General features: G+C 31.4%; 4 protein-coding genes across 4 annotated transcripts; 1 reads left to right on the plus strand and 3 right to left on the minus strand.

The window, feature by feature from the left end:
• Positions 1-975: 975 nt before the first annotated feature.
• LOC124538998 (putative riboflavin kinase) lies at positions 976-8133 on the minus strand. Its single transcript, XM_047116298.1, has 3 exons — positions 7635-8133; positions 3594-3745; positions 976-1490 (listed from the first exon to the last, which is right to left on the minus strand). Exons 1-3 carry the CDS (start codon positions 7747-7749, stop codon positions 1281-1283), a joined length of 477 nt encoding a protein of 158 aa, XP_046972254.1. The 5' UTR covers positions 7750-8133; the 3' UTR covers positions 976-1280.
• Positions 8134-8206: 73 nt separating this feature from the next.
• LOC124539000 (E3 ubiquitin-protein ligase Arkadia-like) lies at positions 8207-19517 on the plus strand. The gene is made up of 12 exons (XM_047116300.1): positions 8207-9118; positions 9191-10785; positions 11104-11238; positions 12185-12372; positions 12941-13077; positions 13509-13594; positions 15036-15143; positions 15256-15305; positions 16190-16274; positions 17645-17835; positions 18586-18713; positions 19247-19517. The coding sequence occupies exons 1-11, from the start codon at positions 8992-8994 to the stop codon at positions 18707-18709; spliced, it is 2826 nt and encodes a 941-aa protein (XP_046972256.1). The 5' UTR covers positions 8207-8991; the 3' UTR covers positions 18710-18713; positions 19247-19517.
• LOC124538997 lies at positions 19090-20768 on the minus strand. Its single transcript, XM_047116296.1, has 4 exons — positions 20388-20768; positions 20154-20302; positions 19919-20030; positions 19090-19334 (listed from the first exon to the last, which is right to left on the minus strand). Exons 1-4 carry the CDS (start codon positions 20657-20659, stop codon positions 19187-19189), a joined length of 681 nt encoding a protein of 226 aa, XP_046972252.1. The 5' UTR covers positions 20660-20768; the 3' UTR covers positions 19090-19186.
• An 870-nt stretch (positions 20769-21638) lies between these two features.
• On the minus strand, positions 21639-25316 carry LOC124538695 (F-box/WD repeat-containing protein 4). Its single transcript, XM_047115835.1, has 8 exons — positions 24873-25316; positions 24694-24766; positions 24348-24580; positions 23888-24123; positions 23203-23326; positions 22612-22753; positions 22380-22514; positions 21639-21829 (listed from the first exon to the last, which is right to left on the minus strand). The coding sequence occupies exons 1-8, from the start codon at positions 25055-25057 to the stop codon at positions 21662-21664; spliced, it is 1296 nt and encodes a 431-aa protein (XP_046971791.1). The 5' UTR covers positions 25058-25316; the 3' UTR covers positions 21639-21661.
• Between the last annotated feature and the right edge of the window lie 831 nt (positions 25317-26147).

The raw sequence follows: 26147 nt of genomic DNA on the forward strand, positions 1-26147 counted from the left end.
TATATATGTAATAATATGTATGGTGTTTTTTTTCACCATCGATTTTGTATTTGATTTAACATTGATTGATGTGTATAGAAAACAACATAGGGCCATGGTAATTTCTTAACAGTATACAATCCATTGACTGAAGATTATTATTTTTAGCAAGTTTGTTTACATGGTTTCGCTTTAATGTTCTATTATCTAATTGTTTTGCAACTATACCTACTAGTATCTAGAGAAATTAAATATATTCCAAGTGTTGCACAATTCTGATCTTAATGGTGAAATTATTGTTTGAAATGGGATTTGACTTTTGATTTATAATAAGTGAGTATTTTTTATTATGATATGAAATTCACATATACCGTCCTTAATTTTTTTCCTTTGAATAAAAAATTAATTTCGCCATTTTAAAATAATTATACTAATAATCACCTTTTTTGTAGTGGTAACAAGATATTCTACTGTTTGAAAAAATACTAAAAGTTGTAGTAAAAAGCCACAAAAAATATATTTCGGTAAAATAAAAATGTTGTCTTACTATTAAATCCATTTAAATTTTAAACCTTTCTTATTTCTGCAAAAAAACGCTGTCTGTCATTTTGGTGACATCACATCGATATAAACAACAATTGTGTGTATAAATATTTGGGAGTTTTTTGGGAAACTAATGAATTATAATTGCTATCACTGGTTGTGTAATGTATACAAATAGCAGCATTAAATCTCCAGAAAAGTTGTTTATCAAAGTGCTAGTAGATATTCAAAATGAAACGACAGTTTTAACCGATCAGACGCTACAACCACGGCGGCTCCTTTTTTTTAGATCACGTGATATACACTCGTAAAAAAACGACTTTTAATATAATGATGAAGTTTTATGACTGAATCAAAATATTTAAGTATATTTTTACATACATGTTTGTTTTATCAAATTTCATAGTTTAATTTTCACGAACGAATATACACCATTTAAGAAAACAATACAAATAATAAATATATCATTTATTTACAATACAGTGTACAAAAATATCACATATTGGAATTCCCTGCAGGCAATTTATCATTTATTGCAATACCCTATATGTACAACTTATATATTTTAATCTTTAAAGACGTGTTATATAAACAGTTGAACAATGTCAATAACAAATAAAACAAGGTAACTTTTTGGTTTATTACAAGATAACAAATTTACTACCTATAACAGTTAAAGTAACAAAATTGTGCTAAAAAACTCAATATGACGGTAGATGGCGTTAAAAAACTTAAAAAAAAAAACATGACAGTTTTAATCATTGATCAGAAAAAAATGCTTCATCTTTTAACTTGATTGAGTCTGGCAGGTCGAGAGCTACTCGAGCATTTTCTATATCTTGTTCAATGGCTGCTATTAATTCGTCTAAGGATTTAAAGTTTTTTTCAGGTCTTAGATATCCAACAATACAAATTTTTAAAGTAGAACCATAGAAGTCTCTTCCGAAGTCATGCATTACATGGGTTTCCTGAAAATATAAAATTGTAATTAAATTTAAATAAAAAAAATAAGTTTAGTAAATTTTAAAATTAAATGTTGAACATTAATTAACAGTTATATGTAGCAAATTCGGTATTATAGCTTATTTATAAATATTTCAATTATTCGTGTAATTATGAATTACTAATGTAATGTTTCCATCATTTCAAATAATTTATCCCATTTTGGAGTAGAAATGAGGCATATTTGGAGTAACAGTTTAACTTGCCAAGACTTTCTGAGTTTCTCCGAACTAAATAATACTTTCTGATAGGATCACTAAATGGGTTTAGAATTTAGGATAATTATTCTTTGTGTATAAAAAGTGTCGCTCAAAATGTTTGAAACTTAGTTTGCAATGCTGTAGTTTGAGTAAAACAGAATACAAGATAAAAAGTTATCTTCCTTCAAAAGCGATATTTTCATATTATTGATCACATTTATAAATCCCAATTAAGTAATAAACATTTTATCTCTCATATTCTTACTACAACTCCAGTTAGTCTTTTGCAAAGTGATGTATTTTATTTTTCTCATTGAAAGATATCTAGTAAAATAATATAAGGAACTGTTACGACGTTTTGTAACAAATTTTATCTAATAAGTAATGTGCTTTAATATATACTGTATTCCAGCCAAAAGAGGAGAAAAGCCAAATAAAGAACATTTGACAGCAAATTGGTCAAGAGTATGTCTACTCCATGATATTCACTATGTTATTTGCGAAAAAATGGCGTTTTGAACGTCGACGAAACTGTTATCTGAACTTTTGGAAATAAAAGCACAGGGGAAATAACTAGTTAGTGTAATAATTTTGTATTCGAAATAAAATATTATGTCATAAACTCTTAGTAGTAGACAATTTAGCTGAGTTATTAGCAAGACGCACATGAAAAACATAAATCTAAAATTTGTCTGTTTCTTTTTTCACTTGTATTGTCATAGGCTAAACTTTTACACTTATATTACTTATATTACTTTTTAATGTATGTATTAATAGGTTTATGAATTATCAATTGAATTACTAAACTATAGTAGCAATAATAACAAAGCTCCATCATATCAATACCACTTCAGTAATTTAAAATCTAATGCTCCATTTATGCTATCAGAAGTGGATTTTAGTAAAGCGTCGAGTTGCTCATGAATCGTTATTTATGTTTTAAGTATTAGCGAAAATATTAAATTATTATAAGGTACAACCCATCCTAACATGGGTAAAACAATATTTTATCCCGTGCTTCTTTTTAAACGATAAACATTCAAATAAATAAATAAATATGAGACAACATCACATACATTACTCTGATCCCAATGTAAGTAGCTGAAGCACTTGTGTTATGGAAAGCAGAAGTAACGACGGTACCACAAACACCCAGACGCAAGACAACATAGAAAATTAATGGTAATCTACATCAACTCGGCCGGGAATCGAACCCGGGACCTCAGAGTGGCGTACCTATGAAAACCGGTGTACACACCACTCGACCATGGAGGTCGTCAAATCAAATCAATACAAACATATTTTATTCAAGAAAACTTTACAATAAAGTATTTTTGAATCGTCAATATTTCAACTTTACCACCATTTCGGAAACTAGTCTCCAGTGAGAAGAAACGGAAAAAAGGCTAGTACAACGTCTCACTTATATTAACCACGCATTTATTTTTAAAGCAATTACCAGTAGATACTAATCATTATTGCATAATAAAACAATCTTTACGTACATACGTCTATTTGGGAACCCAGACTTTAAAAAATACAATAATTTAGTAACAAAACAAACAGAAGGTCACAAAATAAATAAACTATGCTATTGAAAATAAAATAAAAAAAAATCTGTGTTTAAGAGTAAAAGGACGGCAATTTTATAAATTCTGTTAAAAACCGAACTTCAATCATCCTATCTGATTTAGCATAGCAATACTCTTATTTTAAACGATTTTCAAAAAAGGTATTTTGGCTTTTCACTTTACGAAAATTGACTGGATTTTTTTATTTCCGTAACTTTCTTTAAAACAACTTATATATAACCAATTTGGTTAATTGGAATATGGTAATTACAGGCGTAAAACGTAATTGGGAACTTACAATAGACATCTCCTTATTCTGATAGAAGGGACACCATCCAATATTTACTACCATCTTTTGAACTGGTTCAGAGTCTACCTTCGCCCATCCATAATATACACCTGGCTTTACATCTTGTGGTAATAATTTTGCTGTCTCCCTTGGATAATTAGCTGGAAATAAAAGAAAAAAAAGACAAATTATGTAAGAAGTACTAATTTAAAAAGGGCGGGTTCGCTCATATCAACGTATATACAAACATATCAACATAGGTATATAAGGGAAAAACAAATATATTTTAAAGCGTAATTTTATCACTTGAAAGTAAAGGTACCAAAAATATTTTGAATTTTTACGAAGATTATTTATTATTATTGATTATTAATTATTATTGAGCACCTGTATAAATTAGCATCAAAATTGAACATAGAAGTATGTATATTAAACACAATAATATGTTCTACAAAAAAATACTTTAAATAGTTTAAAGTAAACTCCGTTTGCAATTACAATGAAGGAACATTATCGATATGTTCTTCTCTATTAACATGAGTATTTTAATTTGTTTTTTATTTTATTTTAATTTTAAGTTGTTGTAACAATACTTTTGCCAGTTCCAAATTGCATAATATACGAGATCCAGCGCATTCGTAGGTAAATGACTTCACCTAATTTAATGCAAATTATAAGTAAATATTAACCACAAATAAACTATTTAGTGATTCAATAAATAAAACGATAATTAATACACATATTTACATTATAAATTAACAATCAAACGTTGTCTATTTCGGCAAAACAAAATGTAGGTTAGTGGTAATTTCCAATATATCATAATAAATCCATTCTTGGTATATTCCAATCATATACCAATCAAGTAACAAGCATCTCAAATCTTCACCTGAAGAAGTGCCTAAAAAATGTAGCTAGCAATATTTTTTTTGAATAGCGGTACTTTAGCTACTTGAAAATCAAATTGAGGCGTTTATTAATAGCAATTTACGAATTTTATTAACAGAATATTTTAAAAATAGCAAAATTGCGTTTTACTTGACAATTGCTCTTCCTAGCTGCAAGAGTCCCTAAGATTTAATTAATTTGGAGTGACATTTTTTATATTATTTATTAGCATTTTTACGCGGCAGTCGTACATTAACTAACATTATCACAGATGTATGAGACTATGCAAATGCCAATAAAACTGGGTCAAACACTGATTGTGTCAGAAGAGCATTGCATTAGAAGGACGTCACAACACGGCTTGTGTTTGAAGTCACGTGACTTAAAGGTTCTATTTTTAACATAAATCTGTTTTATATGTTTTTTTAAGGTACCATTAAAACAATAGATTAAATATTATTCTTAACAAGTATTTTATTTATTTTTATTTGTATGAATGTCCTCTTGTGTCATTAAGTGCAAGCTTTATACAATAATGAAAAATTAATTAAATAATTTCTAACTTAAATTGCTAATAATCATTTAACAAATAATATAAAAAAAACGTAATTAGGCATAGATATATTTTTGATTTTTACCATCTTTGTTTTACAACAGATGTGATATGAATGATGTTTAGAGTAATGTTTATAACATGGATTAAAACAGGCTATTTCTAACATGACCTTAATTCATGATCACAGCCACAATGATCGTGATAATAGTGAATGACAAATTTATTACTAAAATAACTAACGCAATGCCTAGAAGCAAAAGGTTGGTAAGTTGTTCCATAGGAAGTTTACGACATTGATTTATCAACTACCAGTTAATTGTTGTAAAAATAACGACGCATCATTATTTATAAATTCGCTGGGGAAAAAGAAGAAATTTGGAATTAGAACATGTTAGAGGGTTGTTAGTTCGATGTCATATTTCTTTTTTCATTTTATTAGTTTAGTAATAGTTACATTTTTGTTCTAAAAAATAGTTCATTGTAGAATAATGTATTGTTGAAAGAAGATCATTTTTTTATGGTCAGTAGTTATACCTGTATTTGTTAATTTTGGATGTATAAGAGTTCGATCTTTATAAACTGCAAAAATCGGTAAAAAGCTTCCTAATACCCTAGGGACAAGTTTTAATGCAGCTAGGATTACTGCTTGAAACATATAATAAAACGTTTTTTTGAAACATATACCTAACAAACCCGTGACGCTGTATCTATGTGTTTTGCTTAACCAATAGTTTCTGGTTTTAAAGGTCCTTTCTTTATACAGGTTTCGTACGTATTACGTGTGGCTTAATGGTACAAGAATTTAAGAAATAAAATTCTGCAAATTAAAAATATAATAAATAAAACGCATATGACATAAAATTTCCTTTCTTCAAGAGCAACTTAATCAGGAAATCGTATTTGACGTATGTACTTGAATTCCAACGGAATCAGTTGTTATTAAACTCAGAGATAGACAATTGTCACTATCAAATACATGTTCCTTTCGTAAAATACTGCAATTAGAACAATCATCTATTGCCTATTATTCAATGCACTAACTATTGCAAGCTTGGACATATCAACTCTCAATGCAAGTCAGTCCAAGATCAGATATTTTAAATGTGCGTAATTCCATTATCTTGTATATATTGTATCTTGTATATATTGTTGTAAGGAGAGAATTTTGCAAATGATACAGATTGCCCTTGGTCTAAACATACACAGATGGCAATTAAAATAGTTATGTCAGAAGATGACTCTTACTCAAAGAAGTTATTTAATTTTCCTCATCACATTGAAAGCTTTTTTTATTTGATTTTTCTCTATATTATACATTATACCCAGTTATATATTATAATAGTATGACGAAAAATTCCTACATATTAGATAAAAATTCAGATATTACGTCTCATATTTACGTTTTCATAAAAGTTGTCAACAATCCTCAGAATCTCTTGATTGATTTCACCTCTCAGAATCTTCGTTGATTTATCAATTGCCTTATTCCATTTATTTAATTTTTAATTATTTGTACGACTAATTTTGCATTGGTTTTTTTAAGCATAACAAAGTTGCTTTTTTTATATCTATCTCTTCTATTGATCTTTGATCTTGTACTTTCCTATCTATTCCTATTAATTTTTTTTATATGGATATTAGTGCAGATTGATCAATAACTTTGGAACTATATTAAATATAATTCTATAAAAAAGCAAATTGGAACACATGTATTTTTATTTTTCAGTCCAAGACTCCAATCTTGATGATATTGGAGTGGGAGCCATTTTTAGCGTAATTTATTTATTATCAATTAATAGTATTTGAGCCTTAAAATGTTACATTGGCAAATGTGTCTTAGCCAGCTTTTTAGAGACTTTAGACTCTCATTGATAAAATTAATCTATTAATTTTAATATTACCATATTATCAATCATAGTTTCTAAGATCTGCTTGGAGGTGTGGAGTCAAATTAATTAGAAGTGATAGCATAATGCTAGGCATTTGTCTTTACACAATGTTCAACCCTGTTGCTCTTTACCTCAATTATAATAATACTATCACAATATTTCCAATTAAATAAAATATATTGTACTTTAAAAAAATTATATACAGGCATAATGACAAATACAAATGTAACAAGTACTTAATTTCCAAAGTATAGATGGATCATTTGCGTTCCAACAAGTTTTGATAAGCCAGTAAGTGATTAGTTAGATAATCATTAAGGTGCATTTTGAAACCAAGATAATATTCAATTTGAAACAAAATAGTATTTATTTATATATATATGTACTTATTAAATATATTTTAAATTTATAATTATGTAAAGTAAAGATCTTCACTGGGATTTAACATTGACATAAAATCATGTAATAACAAAAATGTGTTTAATATGTATCTGTATTGATGGCTCTTGTTATATTCTAAGAAATATATTTTGTCCAACTATTTTTCTTTTTCTGTTAAATAGCTTTAAAAGTTGTTTTGTTTCAGAATAATTCAATTCATATTATGTTATAAATAAAAATATCTAAAACACTTAATTAAATTAACTATACTAAAGCTGGATTATTTTATCTTTTACAACAAGCATTAAACCTGATGAATGTTTATAAACTACTTGCCTGTTGGACAGCCCAAATCCTTTGATCCTCTTCCAAAACCTTTCACAACTTCACCTTTTAAATAAAAGGGCAGATATGATAATGACATATTTTTATGAATATTTTTAATAAACATAAGCTTTATTGTAGATATTAAATATTGTTAAATTATCAATTAACTAAGTCGCCGCAACGGCGAAAGGTTCAGCGTGTATAAGAATACAACTGAGTGTAAATTACAATACCATTGTAATTTATACAATATAGTCAGTCTAATCACTCGCTGTTTCTAAGATTCACATGTCAAAGACACTACATTACATATGTCATGATATGTCACATACAATGTCATAACATGTACTATTTGACTTGTTAAATCTCTTCTAATCTTATTGCTTACACCTTATAACTTTATTCCCAAATAATAATATAGCGATCCAGTGCTTTTAGACCAGAGTGTACTCTGTTTCATATACTTATTTTCTTACAAACCAAATATGGAATAATAAAAAGTACTTGATAAATTTCTCCAGTAAAAGTTAAAAAAACGTAAAATGTCAAGAATGACTTCAGAGGGTTGAGTTGACTGACTGTGTGCAGTGCTGCCAGTTAAATCTTAGCAAAACTTATCTGAAATGGCAAAGTTACCTTATGTTGTAGTTTTTACAACACCTTTCATATTGTTATTATAAGTAAGATAAAAATTGACGAAGTGATGTTAGAGCTTAGAGAAATTAAGATAATTTAGAAAAGTTCTTCATTTAAAGCAGCATTTAACAGTTATTTTTTAATTTGAATTTAGGGTCATATAATGTATTTTCAAGCGAAAAAAATTATAGAAAAGTACCATACCTGTTGAAAAATTGTAACTAGATAAGTTTCTCCCAAAATATACTTTTTGAACATCGTAAACTACAATTAAAAACACGATATATATCCCCTCTTCAATATAGATTTTTGCTTATAAACTTGTAGGTAATTAGTATATTAGATATCTGTTTTCAAAGTTTTCCTCTACTTAATACCCATATGTACAGGCAACAATTAAATTATTACTGATTTTAAATTCATAGACAACTTGCTGCTCTTAAAGATATAATTTGACATCTGTGGATACAGAAAAATATCTAAAATTTTTGTTTGTAATGTCGTATTATTTATTTCAGGTGTATTAATGTATTTAATTTTGCTTTATACTTAGTGAAAGAAACTTAAAATATATATTGGACCACTACAGAATGCATCGTTCTAAGTTAATTTTATTTGTGTACCCTTGTAGTTGATGTGAATGTTGTGTTGTCAAGTGTAGTTCTTTTGTGAGATTTGACATAAATAAGGATAATTATAAACAACATGATAACTAAATAAGAAAATAAAAATGACTGAAAGAGCATACGACGGAGAACAAACATCATCTGCGTGGGATATTCCTGGGCCGTCATCTATAGCTGCAATTTTAGATACTGTGTATACGTCTCCGGCCTCTGATAATATACTACGGAATGGTAAATTGTAATAAATATGGTGTCATTGATGGTAATGTTGACATAGCTTCATTTCTGTTTGTTATATTTCAGAGGAAATGGAATGTGATCCATTATTTGCTGAAAGTGACGATGAAGTAGAAGTCTTGCCTGTCCCTATTGAAGTAATGTCAGAAAGAAGTGCACCAACACCAAAAAATGCTATATCATCAAGTTATGTGAATTCCACTTCACCAATTCAACCTTTATCCCATCCTGTATCTGCATATACTCCTGTCCCTGAAGAATATCAGCCTCTGCCTGACAGTTCTAGTTCTATTGAATATGGTCTTAGTAGGAACAACCCAGATAGTACTATTTCACATGCACCAGGACTTCATGACTTAAATATGCGTTATCAACCAAAACCAGCTAACCAGCAAAGTGGCTATTTTTATCCTAATTATATACACTATGCTAGTGTAAGACCTACCGCAGAGTATATAGTTGCCCCCTACCCCTCAAACAATATGATTGTACTTGGTGAAGACAGGAGTCATGTACCAATAAATTACACACTTTCATCCAATCAGCCACAAATGCAAGATACCAATATGACACACATAGGATATGAACATATGTCCACTGTAAATGATTCTCTTAATCACTTTCCTAGCAATGGAAGTCGAAATCAAGGGCATGCAAATAATTTAGAAAGACCGAGTCGTAAATTAAATATATCTCCTAGGAGAAAACAATCAAAGGAAAATGAAAGTAATCCTAACACAATAGAAGTAAGTTCAGAGGAGGAAGACAATTTATCTACTCCTAGTAAAAAGCAATGTGACAGTAACATCACCAGAGAAGTGTCAAATTCAAATAGAGATCAGGGTAATAGTTCAAGGCCTGGAGGTAGCAGTTCTAGTTCAAGCACAAGGGTAGACATAAAAAGAGAACCACAAGAACAAACCGAGATGTTAACACGGGCTAACAGGGTACCTGCTAATCAAGCTCAACCTGAACACACTTATCAAGCAAATAGGCCAAGCAACCAAAATCAAGCACAAACGACACCGAGGCCACCATTTGGGAATTTACCACAGCATCATAATATACAAGTGAAGCAAGAAAATCCTGCTGTCTCTCGCACTCCCCATAGTTGTACTTGTCGAAGTAACCATGTGCACACATGTTCCTTCCTCACGCAAGCAGATCAAAACATGGCTCACAGATCAAGCCCGAATTACTTTAATTATCACAATGGTTCACACCATCATCACCATCACCACCATCACCATCATCATAGGACTTTCCATAATGCTCATGACAATCCAGCAGGTTCAACAAATCCAATCTCAAATATTAAAGAAGAACCTGGTTTGCAGCCAATTGTGAAAGTTGAAAATGTAATAGAACAGCAAAGTCAAAATAATAACAGACAGCCACAAGCAGCAATAGTAAAGGTTGAATCAATGGAACAGGTTCCAGTAAAATCAGAACCGGGGACATCAAGTCCACGGCGGAGCAAACAAAGTAGTAGTAATAATGATTCTGTCCAAGTCAAATCAGAACCTCAAAATGTATCCAGAAAACGTGATATTGATGGAGTTGATCGAAGAGCTAAAGATTCTTCACCGCAACCGGGCACAAGTTCGGGAAGAATACCACAATCAGAAAATTACACAACAGCAAAAACAAACAATAATCAGGTACCTATTTTCTTAATTATACCATTTTACAATACAGTATACAACTATTTCAAAAAAACAAGATGCATGTTTCTTTCTTTTACTTTTCTGATCAGGAAAATCTGTTACAATAATATAATTACAGTTTTATAAGACTTTTATTTTATAATAAGGCTTCATGTCACATTACTATGAAACTTAACAATAATTTTATAAATCTAATCTGATTCTTTAAGCTATACTTAAATAATCAGAACATATTTATTATATATATTATTATTATGATTTAGCTTTGAAAATGCAAAACTTCTATTTGAATATTCTATTAACTTTTCTCAGGCAAATCCACTGAAAAACTCTGAAGCATCCACCGGCACCACTGGCAATGTATTATCTGCACCAGATTTGCAATTAGACTGGGTGTCAGACTCCAGTTCTGATGACGACATTCAGGTTTTAGAAGAAGAACAAAATGTATGTATGCTGGTTTATTAGTTTGCTTAAGCAAAACTATAATTTATTTACTAATATAATATGGCTATTTGACAATACGAAAAATAAATTGTGAATTATTGTAATCAGCGTATATTGTGAGTTTAAAAATGGTTATTTACTAACAAATTTGAAAATGATACTTCATTTATTCAAAAATCAATAAATAAAAATGCATTTTTTCAAACATTTGTCACGTGTTACAAAACGCTCCTGATTGGCCAGGCTTATGATGAAGTCAGTTTCTTGTAAACCTTGATTTTCTACTATATGTACCACAGATTAAATACAGCAAAGTGACGTCACCGACCCCATTGCAGCGCCATATTGTCCAAGTAGCGTTTTGGCGCGTTATTTTAATATGGAATTTTTAAAATAATATTTTTCGGCAAATATGTACTAGAAATAAAAAAAATCAACTTTTACTGTGTTCCGTAACCTCTACTAAATAATATAAAACGGATTTTACAAACCAGTCAAATAGCCTATTATTATATCTACCATACTAAATAGATGAAACCGTATAAAATCTTAGCTTAAATATAGTGATACATGTACATGAAGAGCCGAGATGGCCCAGTAAGAGCCGAGATGGCCCAGTGGTAAGAACACGTGCATCTTAACCGATGATTTCGGGTTCAAACCCAGGCAAGCACCACTATATATATGTGCTTAATTTGTGTTTATAATTCATCTCGTGCTCGGCGGTGAAGGAAAACATCGTGAGGAAACCTGCATGTGTCTAATTTCATCGAAATTCTGCCACATGTGCATTCCACCAACCCGCATTGGAACAGCGTGGTGGAATATGTTCCAAACCCTCTGCTTAATGGAAGAGGAGGCCATTAGCCCAGCAGTGGGAAATTTACAGGCTGTTACTTTACTTTTTTTTTTATGTTTTAATATGAATGTTTTGTTGAATTTTCAGAGGCAAGTGGTAGACTTGACGAATTCGCCGGGTCGTAACGCGCAGTCGGGCGAGGAGGGCGCGACGGAGCCGCCAGCGGGCGCCGTGCGCTCCCCGCGCCCGCTGTTCGAGTCCGTGCCGCACCGCGAACCGCCCCTCTACCACACGCCCCCCGTACCCTCGCATCCTCATCTGCTGCATCAAAGGAGGTTCGATTCTCAGTTCCATTTATTTGTTTTTATCCCATGTATTTTGCCTTTATATGTTTTACTGTTAGTGCATATAAATAAATAAATAAATATGAGACAACATCACATACATTACTCTGATCCCAATGTAAGTAGCTGGAGCACTTGTGCTATGGAAATCAGAAGTAACGACGGTACCACAAACACCCAGACCCAAGACGACATAGAAAACCAATGGTAATCTACATCGACTCGGCCGGGAATCGAACCCGGGAACTCAGAGTGGCGTACCCATGAAAACCGGTGTACACACCACTCGACCAAGGAGGTCGACCGTATAATTCTAAATCATTAGGATTTCAACACTATTTGTTATATTTATATATTATGTGATAACGTGATTATCTACTGTATTATTTAGTCTTCTTCTCTTCTTTAGTTCTATAAAACACATGTTTATAATAGTAGTCGTTAATGATGTGTGCAAATTTTTTACATATGTCTATGGTTAAAAATGATTAAAATTATATTAAAGAAGAAATAAAAAACGATATAAGAAATAATAAGAGATCGAACGTCGCGTCCGTAGATTGCGGTGCATGGTGGCGTGTCGCGGATGTTGCTGCGCGCCGCACGCACGCGCGCCGCACGCGCACCCGCACGCGCACGCGCACTCGCACGCGCACGCGCACGCACACCCGCACGCCACGCCGCCGCACGCGCATCGTAAGTTATATCATTATATATTCCTTTCAATTATTGCATTAATAAATAAAATATATAAACTCCCTTTTTTGGTTTCGTGGCAAGTTTTTGCGCCTGAAGATCCTCAGTTTTCAATTTCGAACCGGAAAAGACTGACGAATTGAAATAAAACTAGTTATAACGGATTTGAATCGCGTATATTATTTTTAACATCTGGACGTTTCGAGCACTTTACAGCGTTCGTGGTCACGGCTAGACTGAATATACGCGATTCAAATCCGTTATAACTAGTTTTATTTCAATTTGTAATAATCGCGAAAATTAAGACAACATTACACTGACGAATGTTGTCGGGTGTTTCTCTCAATAAAATAGTAGACCAGAGCTAGGAAGTTAACAGTGTATATAAATTAATAAAGGTCATTTTTTTTAAATTGTATTTAATATGTTAGTAGGAGAACGTCGGCGGGAAGGCATGCCCATAGCGCCGCCCTATCTCGTACACGAGCGGCTCTGGCAGCGGCAGCAACACATGTTGGTAAGTGTAATACATTGAAACTTTATTTAATTGTATATCATGTATTATCTTTAGGTTCATTTGAACAATGTTATATCTCTGGCACATAAGATCGGCATATACTTAGCAATTAGTTCGCCATATTGTCAATGAATATCATTTTCGTTAATTTATAAAAAAATAAACCAACCGACTTCAAAATTATAAACAGCTAGTGAACTAAAAATAGGCCTATGAAACTAGTCGACCGATTTTAATGAAACTTACAACTTACACGGTTAAAAAGTTACATATATAATAAAAAGTACCTAACTTTCATTAAAAATGATCACCTCAATACGACTTTTAGTTTTCAAGAAATTCGTGGACAAACATACAAGCACGCACTTACGAAATTAAGCATACGTGCTCGGAAGCCTAAACGGATCATCATACTCAAATATTATTAAATTCTAACAATCTTACATAAATGTCGAACTGATAACGATAAATATAATTAATTTAAATTACTATGCAACGTAGTTATATTAGTTAGTCATTCTGTGTTATGTATATATTGTTTAACAATTATTTATGGATTTTTTTGAATAAATTAATTAGTTGTATTACAGTAGTATTTTCAACTGTCGTTAATATATAACCATTTTTAAACTCATAATATATACTGAATAACTGTCCGTGACCTTTGACTTGGATTATTGTTTTTTAATAGAATTTAATGCTACTGCACCTGTAAAAATACTAATTATGCCCTTCTATAGAATATGAGACATACTTTGAAGGCATACAACGGAAAATGATGTTGTATTGAACCACAGTTTATTGTCATCCAACATAAATAAATAAATATAAATATGAGTCAACATCACATACATTACTCTGATCCCAATGTAAGTAGCTGAAGCACTTGTGTTATGGAAATCAGAAGTAACAACGGTACCACAAACACCCAGACCCAAGACAACATAGAAAATTAATGGTAATCTACATCGACTCGGCCGGGAATCGAACCCGGGACCTCAGAGTGGCGTACCGATGAAAACCGGTGTACACACCACTCGACCATGGAGGTTGTCGAACATATGCAATAGTGGTTATTGGATGGATTACTTAAAGGATTTTTTATTCTATAATTGGACGCGTTTGAATTGAACAAAAAAAAAAGCCTAAATTACTCCTTATTATATGAATACATATGTACGTTATGACGACCTCCGTGGTCAAGTGGTGTGTACACCGGTTTTCATGGGTACGCCACTCTGAGGTCCCGGGTTCGATTCCCGGCCGAGTCGATGTAGATTACCATTAGTTTTCTATGTCGTCTTGGGTCTGGGTGTTTGTGGTACCGTCGTTACTTCTGATTTCCATAACACAAGTGCTTCAGCTACTTACATTGGGATCAGAGTAATGTATGTGATGTTGTCTCATATTTATTATATTTATATGTATTTATTGTTTTCAGGAAGTGCAACGCCGCAGTCTCATGGGCGACATGGGCGGTTTAGCTTCGGGTTTTTCTCTGTACCCGCCATCGTCGTACATTTCTCCTAGACCTACTACAATGCTGGCTGTAATATTTTTTATATTATATATAATTGAATACTCGCTATCGTTTTATGTTTTAATTGTGATTTGTTTTTGTGATATGACTGTGTCTAATCGGTATCTCAAATACTTTTCAGTTCCCCGATGAGCTTGAACACAATGATTTAGCGGCTACCCCTATGGTCTTGTAAGTATTTATATTTACTGACAATCAATCAAAAAAAAAATAACAAAAAAAAGACCCGCTGAGTTTCTTTCGCCGGTTCTTCTCAGGTCAGGGTGTTCCTTTTTCCGAACCGGTGGTAGTGTTTATTTGACAATCAATAAGTAAGTGTAATGCTTCTATATTGAATAAAGGAATTTGAGTTTGAGTTTGATCAAATGAATGAAGATTTTTAGAATACCGCAACCGATATATGAGTCTAAGAATTTAAAATTATAATACATCTTCGGTTTTTTTTTTATTAATAACACTAAAAAATGATAAGCAATTTTTTGAAAATTAGATTTTAGTATTACTTGCTTTTTTTTAAACATCATTTGAAATATATTTCTAAAATAAAACGTTGCCTAAGTTACTCCATATTATATCAGCTATCTGTCAGTGAAAGTCCCGTCAAAATTAATCCAGCCGTACCGGAGATTAGCCTGAACAAACAGACACCCGAATAAAAATTGTAAAAAATGCTTGTTTGGTATTTATGCCGTGTTTACAATACATATGCATTGAGTAAAAATGACAAGCAAATTTTATTATAAGTATATATTTCTTTATTTTGACATACTTAATTGACAAAAATAAACATTAATTGAATTTTGGGTCAATGTTAGAATGTTCAGCATTGAGCTTTGTACACTTCAATTAATATGGTAATGACTGAGTGATGATAGGCTATGATAAAAAACTATTTTTGTGTATCTTTATTTTATGTATGTAATCTATTTTTTATATTCACCTACAAATGTATTTCCTACACTTAGGTTGACTGGTAGATAACTATTTTACTTTTAAGCTAATCTATTATCTTGGAATAAAATTGTAAAACTTACGTAAATACAATATATTTTCAGAGATGGCCAACATGTACATCACCACATGCATCACTACTTTCAAATGCCACCCCATCTTCATATCTCCATTCAACCATCAGTCACGGTAAGTAAAAGTATTAAATTTGATGCGAATTTCGTATATATAATACTAGCTGAATCTGTGGCCACTCGAAAATTCAAACCGTCAAATTCCATTTAATGACAAAAGTTAGTTCTTTGTTAAAAAGACATATGCCTTTCCCTGGGACTCAAACTACTATACAGGATTCTAACTAAAGCGGTTTAAGCATGAAGGGAAAACAGAATGATTTAGTTACGCATTTATAATTTTTTTCAGAATAGACTTTATTCAAGTAGGCTTTTATAAGCACAAGCAATCTTGTATCGAATAATATGCTTTTTCTACCAATGTATTTTTTACAAACGATTTGAATTTACTAAAGGGCAAAGTTAAAAATGTCTGCGGAATTTTATTATAGAAACGGATACCTTGCCCCAAGAAGGATTTATTGACTTTGCGGAGTCGGAAACTTGGCGTTATAAGCTTATCCTTACTCCTAGTGCACATACAATGATATTAGTATAGATTAATTGTCAGTGGTAGCAACGACCTCGTACCGTCGTACGACTAAGTATATAGAGTGGGTTACGTGGTGTGTCGCGCACCCCTATCCGATCCGTAGGCGTCCTAAGCACGTCCTACACGATCCCGTCGACAGACTCACTGCCGACAACACTACCCAGATAGGTACAGACAACACACACCGACCCCGCCGGCGGGGTCGAGGTCCCTATTTATCGACACGTCGGCGCCTAGGCGTACGACGTTGAATGCACACGTCATTCCTCCCTGGAGTCGACGACGGCGTCCTAAGCCGACGTCCGGCCTCATAGGAGGCACCCTTAGGATGCGCGTATTCTGAGCTCCCATCACTAGGCCTGAGCATATAGCTCGCCTACCCCACCCGGTGACGCTGTAGAGGCCAATAGGGCCAACAGCAATACATATTATTTCGAAAAAAAAAAAAAAAATGTGGCCACTCGAAAATTCAACAATAACAACGAGAACAGCCTGTAAATTCCCACTGCTGGGCTAAAGGCCTCCTCACCCTTTGAGGAGAAGGTTTGGAACATATTCCACCACGCTGTTCCAATGCGGGTTGATGGAATACACATGTGGCAGAATTTCTATGAAATTTGTATGAATTTCTAACCACTGGGCCATCTCGACTCACTAGAAAATTCAAATCGTCAACTCCATTTTACTGGCAAAAGTTGGTTCTTTGTTAAAAAGACATACGCCTTTCCCTGGGACTCAAACTACTATACAGGATTCTAACTAAAGCGGTTTAAGCATGAAGGGATAAAAGAATGATTTAGTTTCGCATTTATAATATTAGTATAGATTTATTGTCAGTGGTAGCAACGACCTTGTACCGTCGTACGACTAAGTATAGAGAGTGTGTCGCGCAGGGGTCGGGCGCGCTGTCGGCGCTGGTGCGCGCGGGCGCGGGCGAGGAGGGGCGGCGCGCGGCGCGGGGCGCGTCCCGCGCGGTCATCGAGCGCAACACGTACCGCCACTACTACGCGCGCCCCGCGCCGCACCACCAGGACGAGAAGTGCACCATCTGTCTGTCCATCTTCGAGGTCGACTCGGACTGCAGGTACCCTCCCCCTATTCATTATTTACCATTTCAATATTTTTTTTTTTTGTATTTATAAAATAAATATAAATAAATATGAGACAACATCACATACATTACTCTGATCCCAATGTAAGTAGCTGAAGCACTTGTGTTATGGAAATCAGAAGTAACGACGGTACCACAAACACCCAGACCCAAGACAACATAGAAAACTAATGGTAATCTACATCGACTCGGCCGGGAATCGAACCCGGGACCTCAGAGTGGCGTACCCATGAAAACCGGTGTACACACCACTCGACCATGGAGGACGTCAAATTTGGAATACAAAATAATATATTTTTAATATTACTGGACGTTAGCAATTGCTGTTTTTTTTTTGAGACTTATACATACTTATACATTTTCCAACTGATGTCAAGATATAGCAGTTTTATATAAATTCAGTATATTATTTGTATCTATCTATTTGATTATTGTTTTTTAATAGAATTTGCTACTGCACCTGTAAAAATACTAATTATGCCCTTCTATAGAATATGAGACATACTTTGAAGGCGTACAACTTTTATTTTCATCCAACATATGCAACAACCACACTTAAATGAATTTTTATTCAATAATTAAAAGGGAAAAACTGTTATTTCTTAATCATATAGTAAATTTAACTTGGGCTTTATTCATTTTAATAATACTTAAGAATGCATTCTACAACTGTATCAAAATTTATGTGTATTTTTTTAAATTAAGTTTTCTATATTTTTATAGACGCTTACCATGTATGCATCTATTTCACATGGAGTGTGTGGATCAATGGCTCAGCACAAACAAACACTGTCCAATATGCAGAGTCGATATTGAGACACATCTCAACAAGGATGCTACATTTTAAAGAGGTGATTATTATACTCATATTTTTTCAATGTCTAATAGTAAAATGAATGTTTAAATAACAAAAAAAAAATGATGAAGTAGTAATAAGCTCTCTAATGTTATATGAACATTTAAATAGCGAGTATATTATTAATAACATGTTATTTATACATTTATTCCTTTGATATGGCAAAGCAAATGCGATGCAAAGTTATTTTTATTTAAGTCATATAGTTATTGAGATTAGCGGATTCAAACATACAAACTCTCCAGCCTCCTTTTATAATAGATATTGTTTATTGGAGAGAATATTTTTTAAAGAATTACTATCATCCCTTTGCATTACTCATAACTATAAAGCTATTATTATAGATAAGTTCAAAATAAAAACAAAAAAAATAATATTGTAGGTACCTATATTCTTATTGTCTAATATCACTCAATATTTACATGAATTTATCTATTTGAACTCTATTATAATTGTTAATCCAATATTTTATTCTTTAACATTTTGCTTTTTATCATTTTGTGATTCAGTTTTTAATTTTTCTTCAAGGTGGGGTGCACTTATAATGGCCTGCTGCTGTAACTCCAAGCTCTCTTGCTGCAACTCATGTGTTAATTGTTTTTGAGTGTTACAAGCTCTGAAAATAAAAAACAGTCTGTAAATAATTCAATAAATGTATAATATAAAATATTTTGTCTTCAATTTGTTAAATGACTAATTAATTACTATAATGTTTATTAAGATGACTTTTGTTGGAATGTAAGTCTAGAGGAATTTATTGATAAGAAATGTAAAATGTTTGGCTGTTATAGGAGTTTGAATAACTGTTTTATTTAATCTTACAGCTGGTATCTGTTACATCTGTTTGACTAATATTCAGTTCCTATGATAGCCGATGATAATTTATGTGATATGTTTGAGATTTGGTTAAATTTTTGGGAGCAATTGTGTTTTTTAAGTATATTGACTGAAAATTACACTAACTGGTTGTTACAGGACTGACTCAAATAAAACATTTTAAAATTGATACTCTTGACTCTAGATTTACCTGTTATGAAATTATTTTTTAGGTTTGTAATGTACAATTTGTTATTTTAATCTTGCTTGGTTACTTCTATATTTATAAGGGAAATATAAAAAGATTTAAAAGTAGATTTAAATATATATATCACAATTTATTAAAGCCTTTTATAAAATAATGTTTTTTTATTGTTCTCATACCTGCATGCATGATCAATTCTTTCGCATATAGCATCAGAAGCTACTACATTCCCAGATAAGTATGATATTTCTGCAGCAGTAGTTGCCAATTTTTCTGCATAGTCCATGTAGCCTAAAATATAAAAGACAACCTATTTAATTACAATGATTAGGGCATATTTTGGTGTAATGATTAAAGTAAATTTAATATGAAATGATCGGTAATACAGGTTAATTGAAGAAAAAAAAAACTTACTGAAGAGTGTTCGTAGATTGTGCTTAAGATCACATAAGGAACCACGGACAGCAACTAGCTGATCCCAATGATGTGGTGGAGTACCATTATCTCCCCACTCAAGAGCTTGTTTTATTAAACAAATTTCTGAAGTCAATGCTTCTCTTAATCTGTAATATTGAAAGTATTGAATAAACTTTTTATCATTGTATTAACTTTAAAATATTCTTCGAAACACATAACACGTTATTTTACCTTTCGCTAGTGTCTTGAATAGCAATTAAAGTAACAGTAAGCAATTGTGTTGCAGCGTTAACGTTAACAGTGGTTGCTTGTCGAATAAGAAAGTCATGTTCCAAGCAGTCTGCATCCCAAGATAATTCAAATTCTTTAGATTTTTCGTCGCAAAAAGCGGTTGTTACAAGTCCTAAAGTTATCGGTGTTACATTTCGTATTTTTACAATATTTCTTTTGCTATTTGTTTTATAAGCAGTTTGAAATATTCGAAATAGTCTAGTTCTGAACATTGCTCTAGTTTTTACTTGGGATACAAATTTTAAATCGTTTAGTCCATTACAATTTTTCTAACCAAACATTGTGAAAACTTGAAAACCAAGTGACATCTGACATACCAGATCTAAATACTTTATTTTGACATTGACAACTAGCGTTGCTTTGCTACACGAGTTTTGAAATAATAATTTTTAGTAAGATTTTTATTAAGAATAACAAATATTTACTTATCGATATTAAATGAATTTTAATTTCTCTAAAACATGAGCAATAAGCAAAGTTCTATTTCATATTAGTTTAAACAAGTAATATTATTTTTTAAATAAACTTTGGGAAAATTACCACGAATCATTGCAAAAATATTTTATTAATGGAAGTGACGAAACTGTCACTATTTTTATTTAATAAAATAACTATTTCATTTCAATTTCACTTCATTTTTTTTAATGGATATTTTATTACCATCGATATTATTTATATTGGATGGTATAGATTTCTGGTAGGTGGTACTGTGATCGAAAGGTAAAGAAAATTCTTAATTTACCCGGACTTAGTCGGGACGAAGAAAAACTAATATTTGATTTGGTATTTGATATACTTATTTCAAGTTTTTGCTTTCTAGGAAAGATAAAACATTTCCATTTTAATTCAAACAGTGCCCTTATTAAAAGCGTTTATGCCGCATTATGTTTTCACGAATTTCCTCACTGTGAGCCAAATATCAGATGCGAGCTGCATGATAGTATGTCTTTGGGTAAAGATATTGGAACACTCTTCATTGCGGATTTGTTTGAATTAATCCTGGCTGCTAAATTTAACCGTCCACGTAATTGTATGGATATATGATTATCACCGGTGGTTTTTCTGAACCAAAACGACTTAAGGACCTTCAAAAATGAATGAACATCTCGAAAGGTCGTTTTTTCATATTAATTAAAATACGTCTATATATAGGATTTGGTTTTATCTAAATTGAAAAAAAAAACCTTTAATATAAAACTATTTATTTACACAATCTATCTTATTACATATTCAAAAGTGTGAGAGTAATCCCGTGCTTTAATTTTGGACGCACTGACATTGAAATTTAAAGCGGCCACTCCACGATCTGCTGCAGCGAGTAGTTTTGTTGAATCGAAATCGAGGCTGTATACCGGAGACGACTTTTTTTGAGTGAAATACATCTGAAGCAAAAAAAAAATGACATTAAGCCTAGTAAGTATATCAGTTGCTCATATTTTGTTAAACGTCTATACAAATAAAATAATGTAATCCTCTGATGACCTGCAACCACAATGATGTTGTAGTAAACAGATATGTTATTAACGCGCAAAAAGTGAAGACTAGAAAACGTCCTAATTGGGACGTTTGCCTTTAGTCGTTTTACGTAGTAATACGTTTTGCGTAATTAAAACATCTAGTTATCCCTTTTACTTATTGTTTTTATTAAGCTATCCTTTTTACTTTTAACGAAATGTAAAAATAAACTAAAATAAACGGTCCCTGGGGCGGCACACTTTTTTCTGTTGTTTAGTATGGATATAACATATCTGTTTATTAGAATATCATTGTGCAACCACAATAAAATTGACTTATTGGCAAGGAAACTGTTTTTTTAGTTACTTCTACCACATTGCGCCAGTGCCGGTTGATAGATTGAAAAATTAAACAGACTGTGATTGCTACAAATACATAAGCATTTTTTAAAATGTTAATTCCTCAATATAAACTTACTTGAACGTGACGCGTGCTACGTGTGTCAAATAGAACACACCGCGAATATTCTGACGAGCCAACTAACATTGCGTTATTGGAATCAGTTTTCACACAATATAAGGATGAGTGGAATGGATCTGTTGTTTTAAAAACCTGTAAAAAAAACAGTTGTAATTCAATGGTAGACGATCAAACAACATCAGGTATTATTCAGGTGTGATAATAATAATATATTAGGAAAATTAAATACCACATTAGAAGTTCTCGCGTCAATAATCTGTAGCTTTCCTGAATGCGTAACAAAGACGATACAATTCTCGTCATGCCATTGTATATCACGCACTACTTCTTTAGCATTTCTCGACGACGCACTCCATATTAAAAGATTGTTGCTGAAATATGCAGTTATTGTATGATACGTACGTAATTTCTGTATTCGATGTATGCGAGTTCCTCATATCATAAAAAGCACGGAACAAAAGTAAAGCAACAAAAGCGAATACAAATTATGTAAATATATATGTAATATATATATTTCAATTTGCGGAAATTCACGTTAAATAAAAAACCTGAGGCCGGTTCATCTACTTTATATTTAATGTTATTTAATTTAGCAAAAAGCCATATTATTTTGAGTATTATTATTCTTAAGATAAAAGGGTGGTGATTAAAAAATATGTACTTAGACCCATTAGTAACACATTTATAAATTTAGGTATTCATAATATTATTCAGTGTATATCAAAACTAGATTTTAATATGGTTTGCAACGAATACACATATGGTTGATCAGAATATACCTATAATATACTTATATTATTAAATTCAGAAGTCAACCTACGTATTGACATCAAGTAAAAGGGGCTTACTATTTCCATTGAGACCGATAGCCAGTTTGTCTTCTCCATTGTTGGCAGTCATGCATCTACAGCCAACTTCATTTTGTAACTGAATTTCATGGTTGCCTAAAATTTGTTCTAATTAATATATTTAGACCCTAGGCCAACATTTAACGAAATAAATTTCCAACTACAATTTCTGTTAAGTATATAACTAACATATAATAGCTGGTAAATGTTTGCACATCAAATTGTCTCATTTATCAGGAGAGGTAAGAAGAAACACCCCTCCATGATAAATTATTTTCAATGATTATTAGCAGGAGTAAGTAACACTTATGATTAAGATATTTCAGCATGCACATAATGGCAAGTGAAAAGATGGCAAATAGATATAAATTTGATGATGTTTGTTATGTTTATTTAATTCAAAATTAATAATTTAACATTGAAGTGTTTGAATATAAATAATTCTTACAAGAAGAAACTCTAATAACTAAGAAATCTAATAATAAATAGATATGTTACATATGATTATTGATTTTGTTGATTGATAAAAGGAAATAAACATTAAAAAAATGATATCCATATTGTAAATTGTTTTCATTACTTGTATATTATTGATTAAGTAGTGTGAAAGTCAATCTAATAATGAGTAAAATTAAATAACATTGAAATTTAACTTACAATATGTTTGAGGATCATTTATCTTTTGTGGTTTCACTTCAAGATCATTGTTATCACAACTCAATTTCCAGAATTTTAAGTCTGGACTATTATTTGACACCGTAACTACAGTATTATTAAGTTTTTCAACGGCAGATACTTCTACCTCTCCTTCTTGATGGCAATCTTTTATAAAATATAATAAATTGGGCAATTTTCTATTTTTATCCAGTTGGTATATTGCTGTACATCCATCTCTATAAAAATAGGTTAACAAACAGGTTATAATAAGTATCAAGGAAATTATAATTCTTGGCCAAATATGGTTTTTATTTATATTATGGTGTGCACCATTGCCAAATTCATGAATCAAGAAAAACTAATGATATTTCAATAATTCTTATATACTTAACATATTAATGTTTATTTTTTAAACAAATAAAGTATAACTAAAATGATTCTTCTTCTATTAAAGTCTTACCTATTACCGCATACAATTAAATTGTCTTTAACTATGAATCTTGAAATATCATTGGTACGAATATCCATTCTCTTAATGATTGGAACTTCTAATGACCAAATAGTCTTAACATGAGGTACACCTTTCTTATCTATTCCATAACACTTTAGATCTGAACCTACTGATAGGTACAATCTCTCAGAGTCACATAACTGAAGCCAAGGCATGTAGTTAGTTCTGTGTTGGATAACAACCTGTAATTAAAAAAAAATGAAGATATTCACTAATTTTAAGATAAAATTATAAAATATAATTATAGTTAGTTTATTTTAAGATAATCATCATAGTGATATAAGAATATGTTTACCTTATTTGTGCATATTCCTTTGCACCAATTATGTGATATTTTACATCTTTTATACCAAGAAGTATTCAGCTCACTATGGAATTTATATAAAATTAATTATAAAAAAAAACATGAATTGTGATCTTCATATTATTTTGAGACATTTAATGCATATAATCTCCTGCTACATACATAGATACCTTTTACTGTTCATTAAAATAAGGCTCTTGCGACATATCAATCTCCATAATGTACCCTCATTTATGATTAAATTTTTCATTGTTTTACATGTCAGCATCAAGTTACGGAGGTCTGATGTTTTTAATAACGTCAATATGTTTATCAAAACATCTAAAGGCAACTGCAGTATCGAATGGTCACACATTTTATTGATTTTTAAATACTGGGATTAGAAATAAATTACAATTAAATACGTAATATTAATCATAGTATCATAGCATTTTAGTAGTCTCACTAAACAAAGTTCGCATATCTAATGAGAAAAATCAACATCCAAAATGTTGAAAAACTCTTTAGTCAAACTATTCCTATTCATAATTTAGTTTGATATAGATATAGCTGGTGCACAATTACATATTCCTTCGTTCATGACAAATCCAAGATTTTAACAATACTTGTCATGTCAGTGACTTTCGGACACTAGTCAGTAGTCATAGTCAAAGACACTAGTGTTAACTGTCAAGAAACGTACAACTAGTCTTATCAAAATTTATACGATTTTCTTAAAAAAATGTAAAAGCTTGCTTGCTTTAAAAAATAAATAAAAAATATTTATAAGATTCTTATTAATCGTGTAAATATTAAATTCATTGAGTAAATATATTCCCATTTTACAGTCAGCGCTCAAACTTCAAAGCGATAATTGTTAACATATCATATTTTATTGTGCCTTGTACAATAATTTATGTTGTTCCATGTTAAGTGATCTTAGGAAATATAATAAAATACAAATTACAATATGTATGTAATATATTGTGTACGATATTTTAAAATAATGTAACAAAAATTAAGTATAGATCAATACATTCGAGAAAGCGAAAGGGCCATAATGTTTTTTATAATGCTATAATATTTGGATAGACACGCAGGCGTACAACTCTCCTTTCTCTCACTCCCATAACTCAGGTTTAGCAATAGAGATATAAGTGATACGTGCCTTTTGAAATAGAATATGTAATCACTCTGCAAATAATATATAACTTACGTTTTATACTGCTAACTTCAGGTTGCAATTAAGAATTTTTTGATAAAAAACTTTTTATTCTCTAACTCGGGAAACTAGTAATTCAGGATTTGTTATTTTATAAGTCTGATAACAGACTAGCAAAATGTATCAAAGTTAAAAATAAGTTTTACATAAACACAGAAACACGCGGTAATTATTTTTTTAAATTTCAGATATTTCATTATCATATTAAATTTCAATTTTTATATTGTAATTGTTTATTGTTTTA

This window comes from Vanessa cardui, chromosome 21 (assembly GCF_905220365.1).
Source record: "Vanessa cardui chromosome 21, ilVanCard2.1, whole genome shotgun sequence".
In the NCBI taxonomy this organism is placed as follows: Eukaryota; Metazoa; Arthropoda; class Insecta; order Lepidoptera; family Nymphalidae; genus Vanessa; species Vanessa cardui.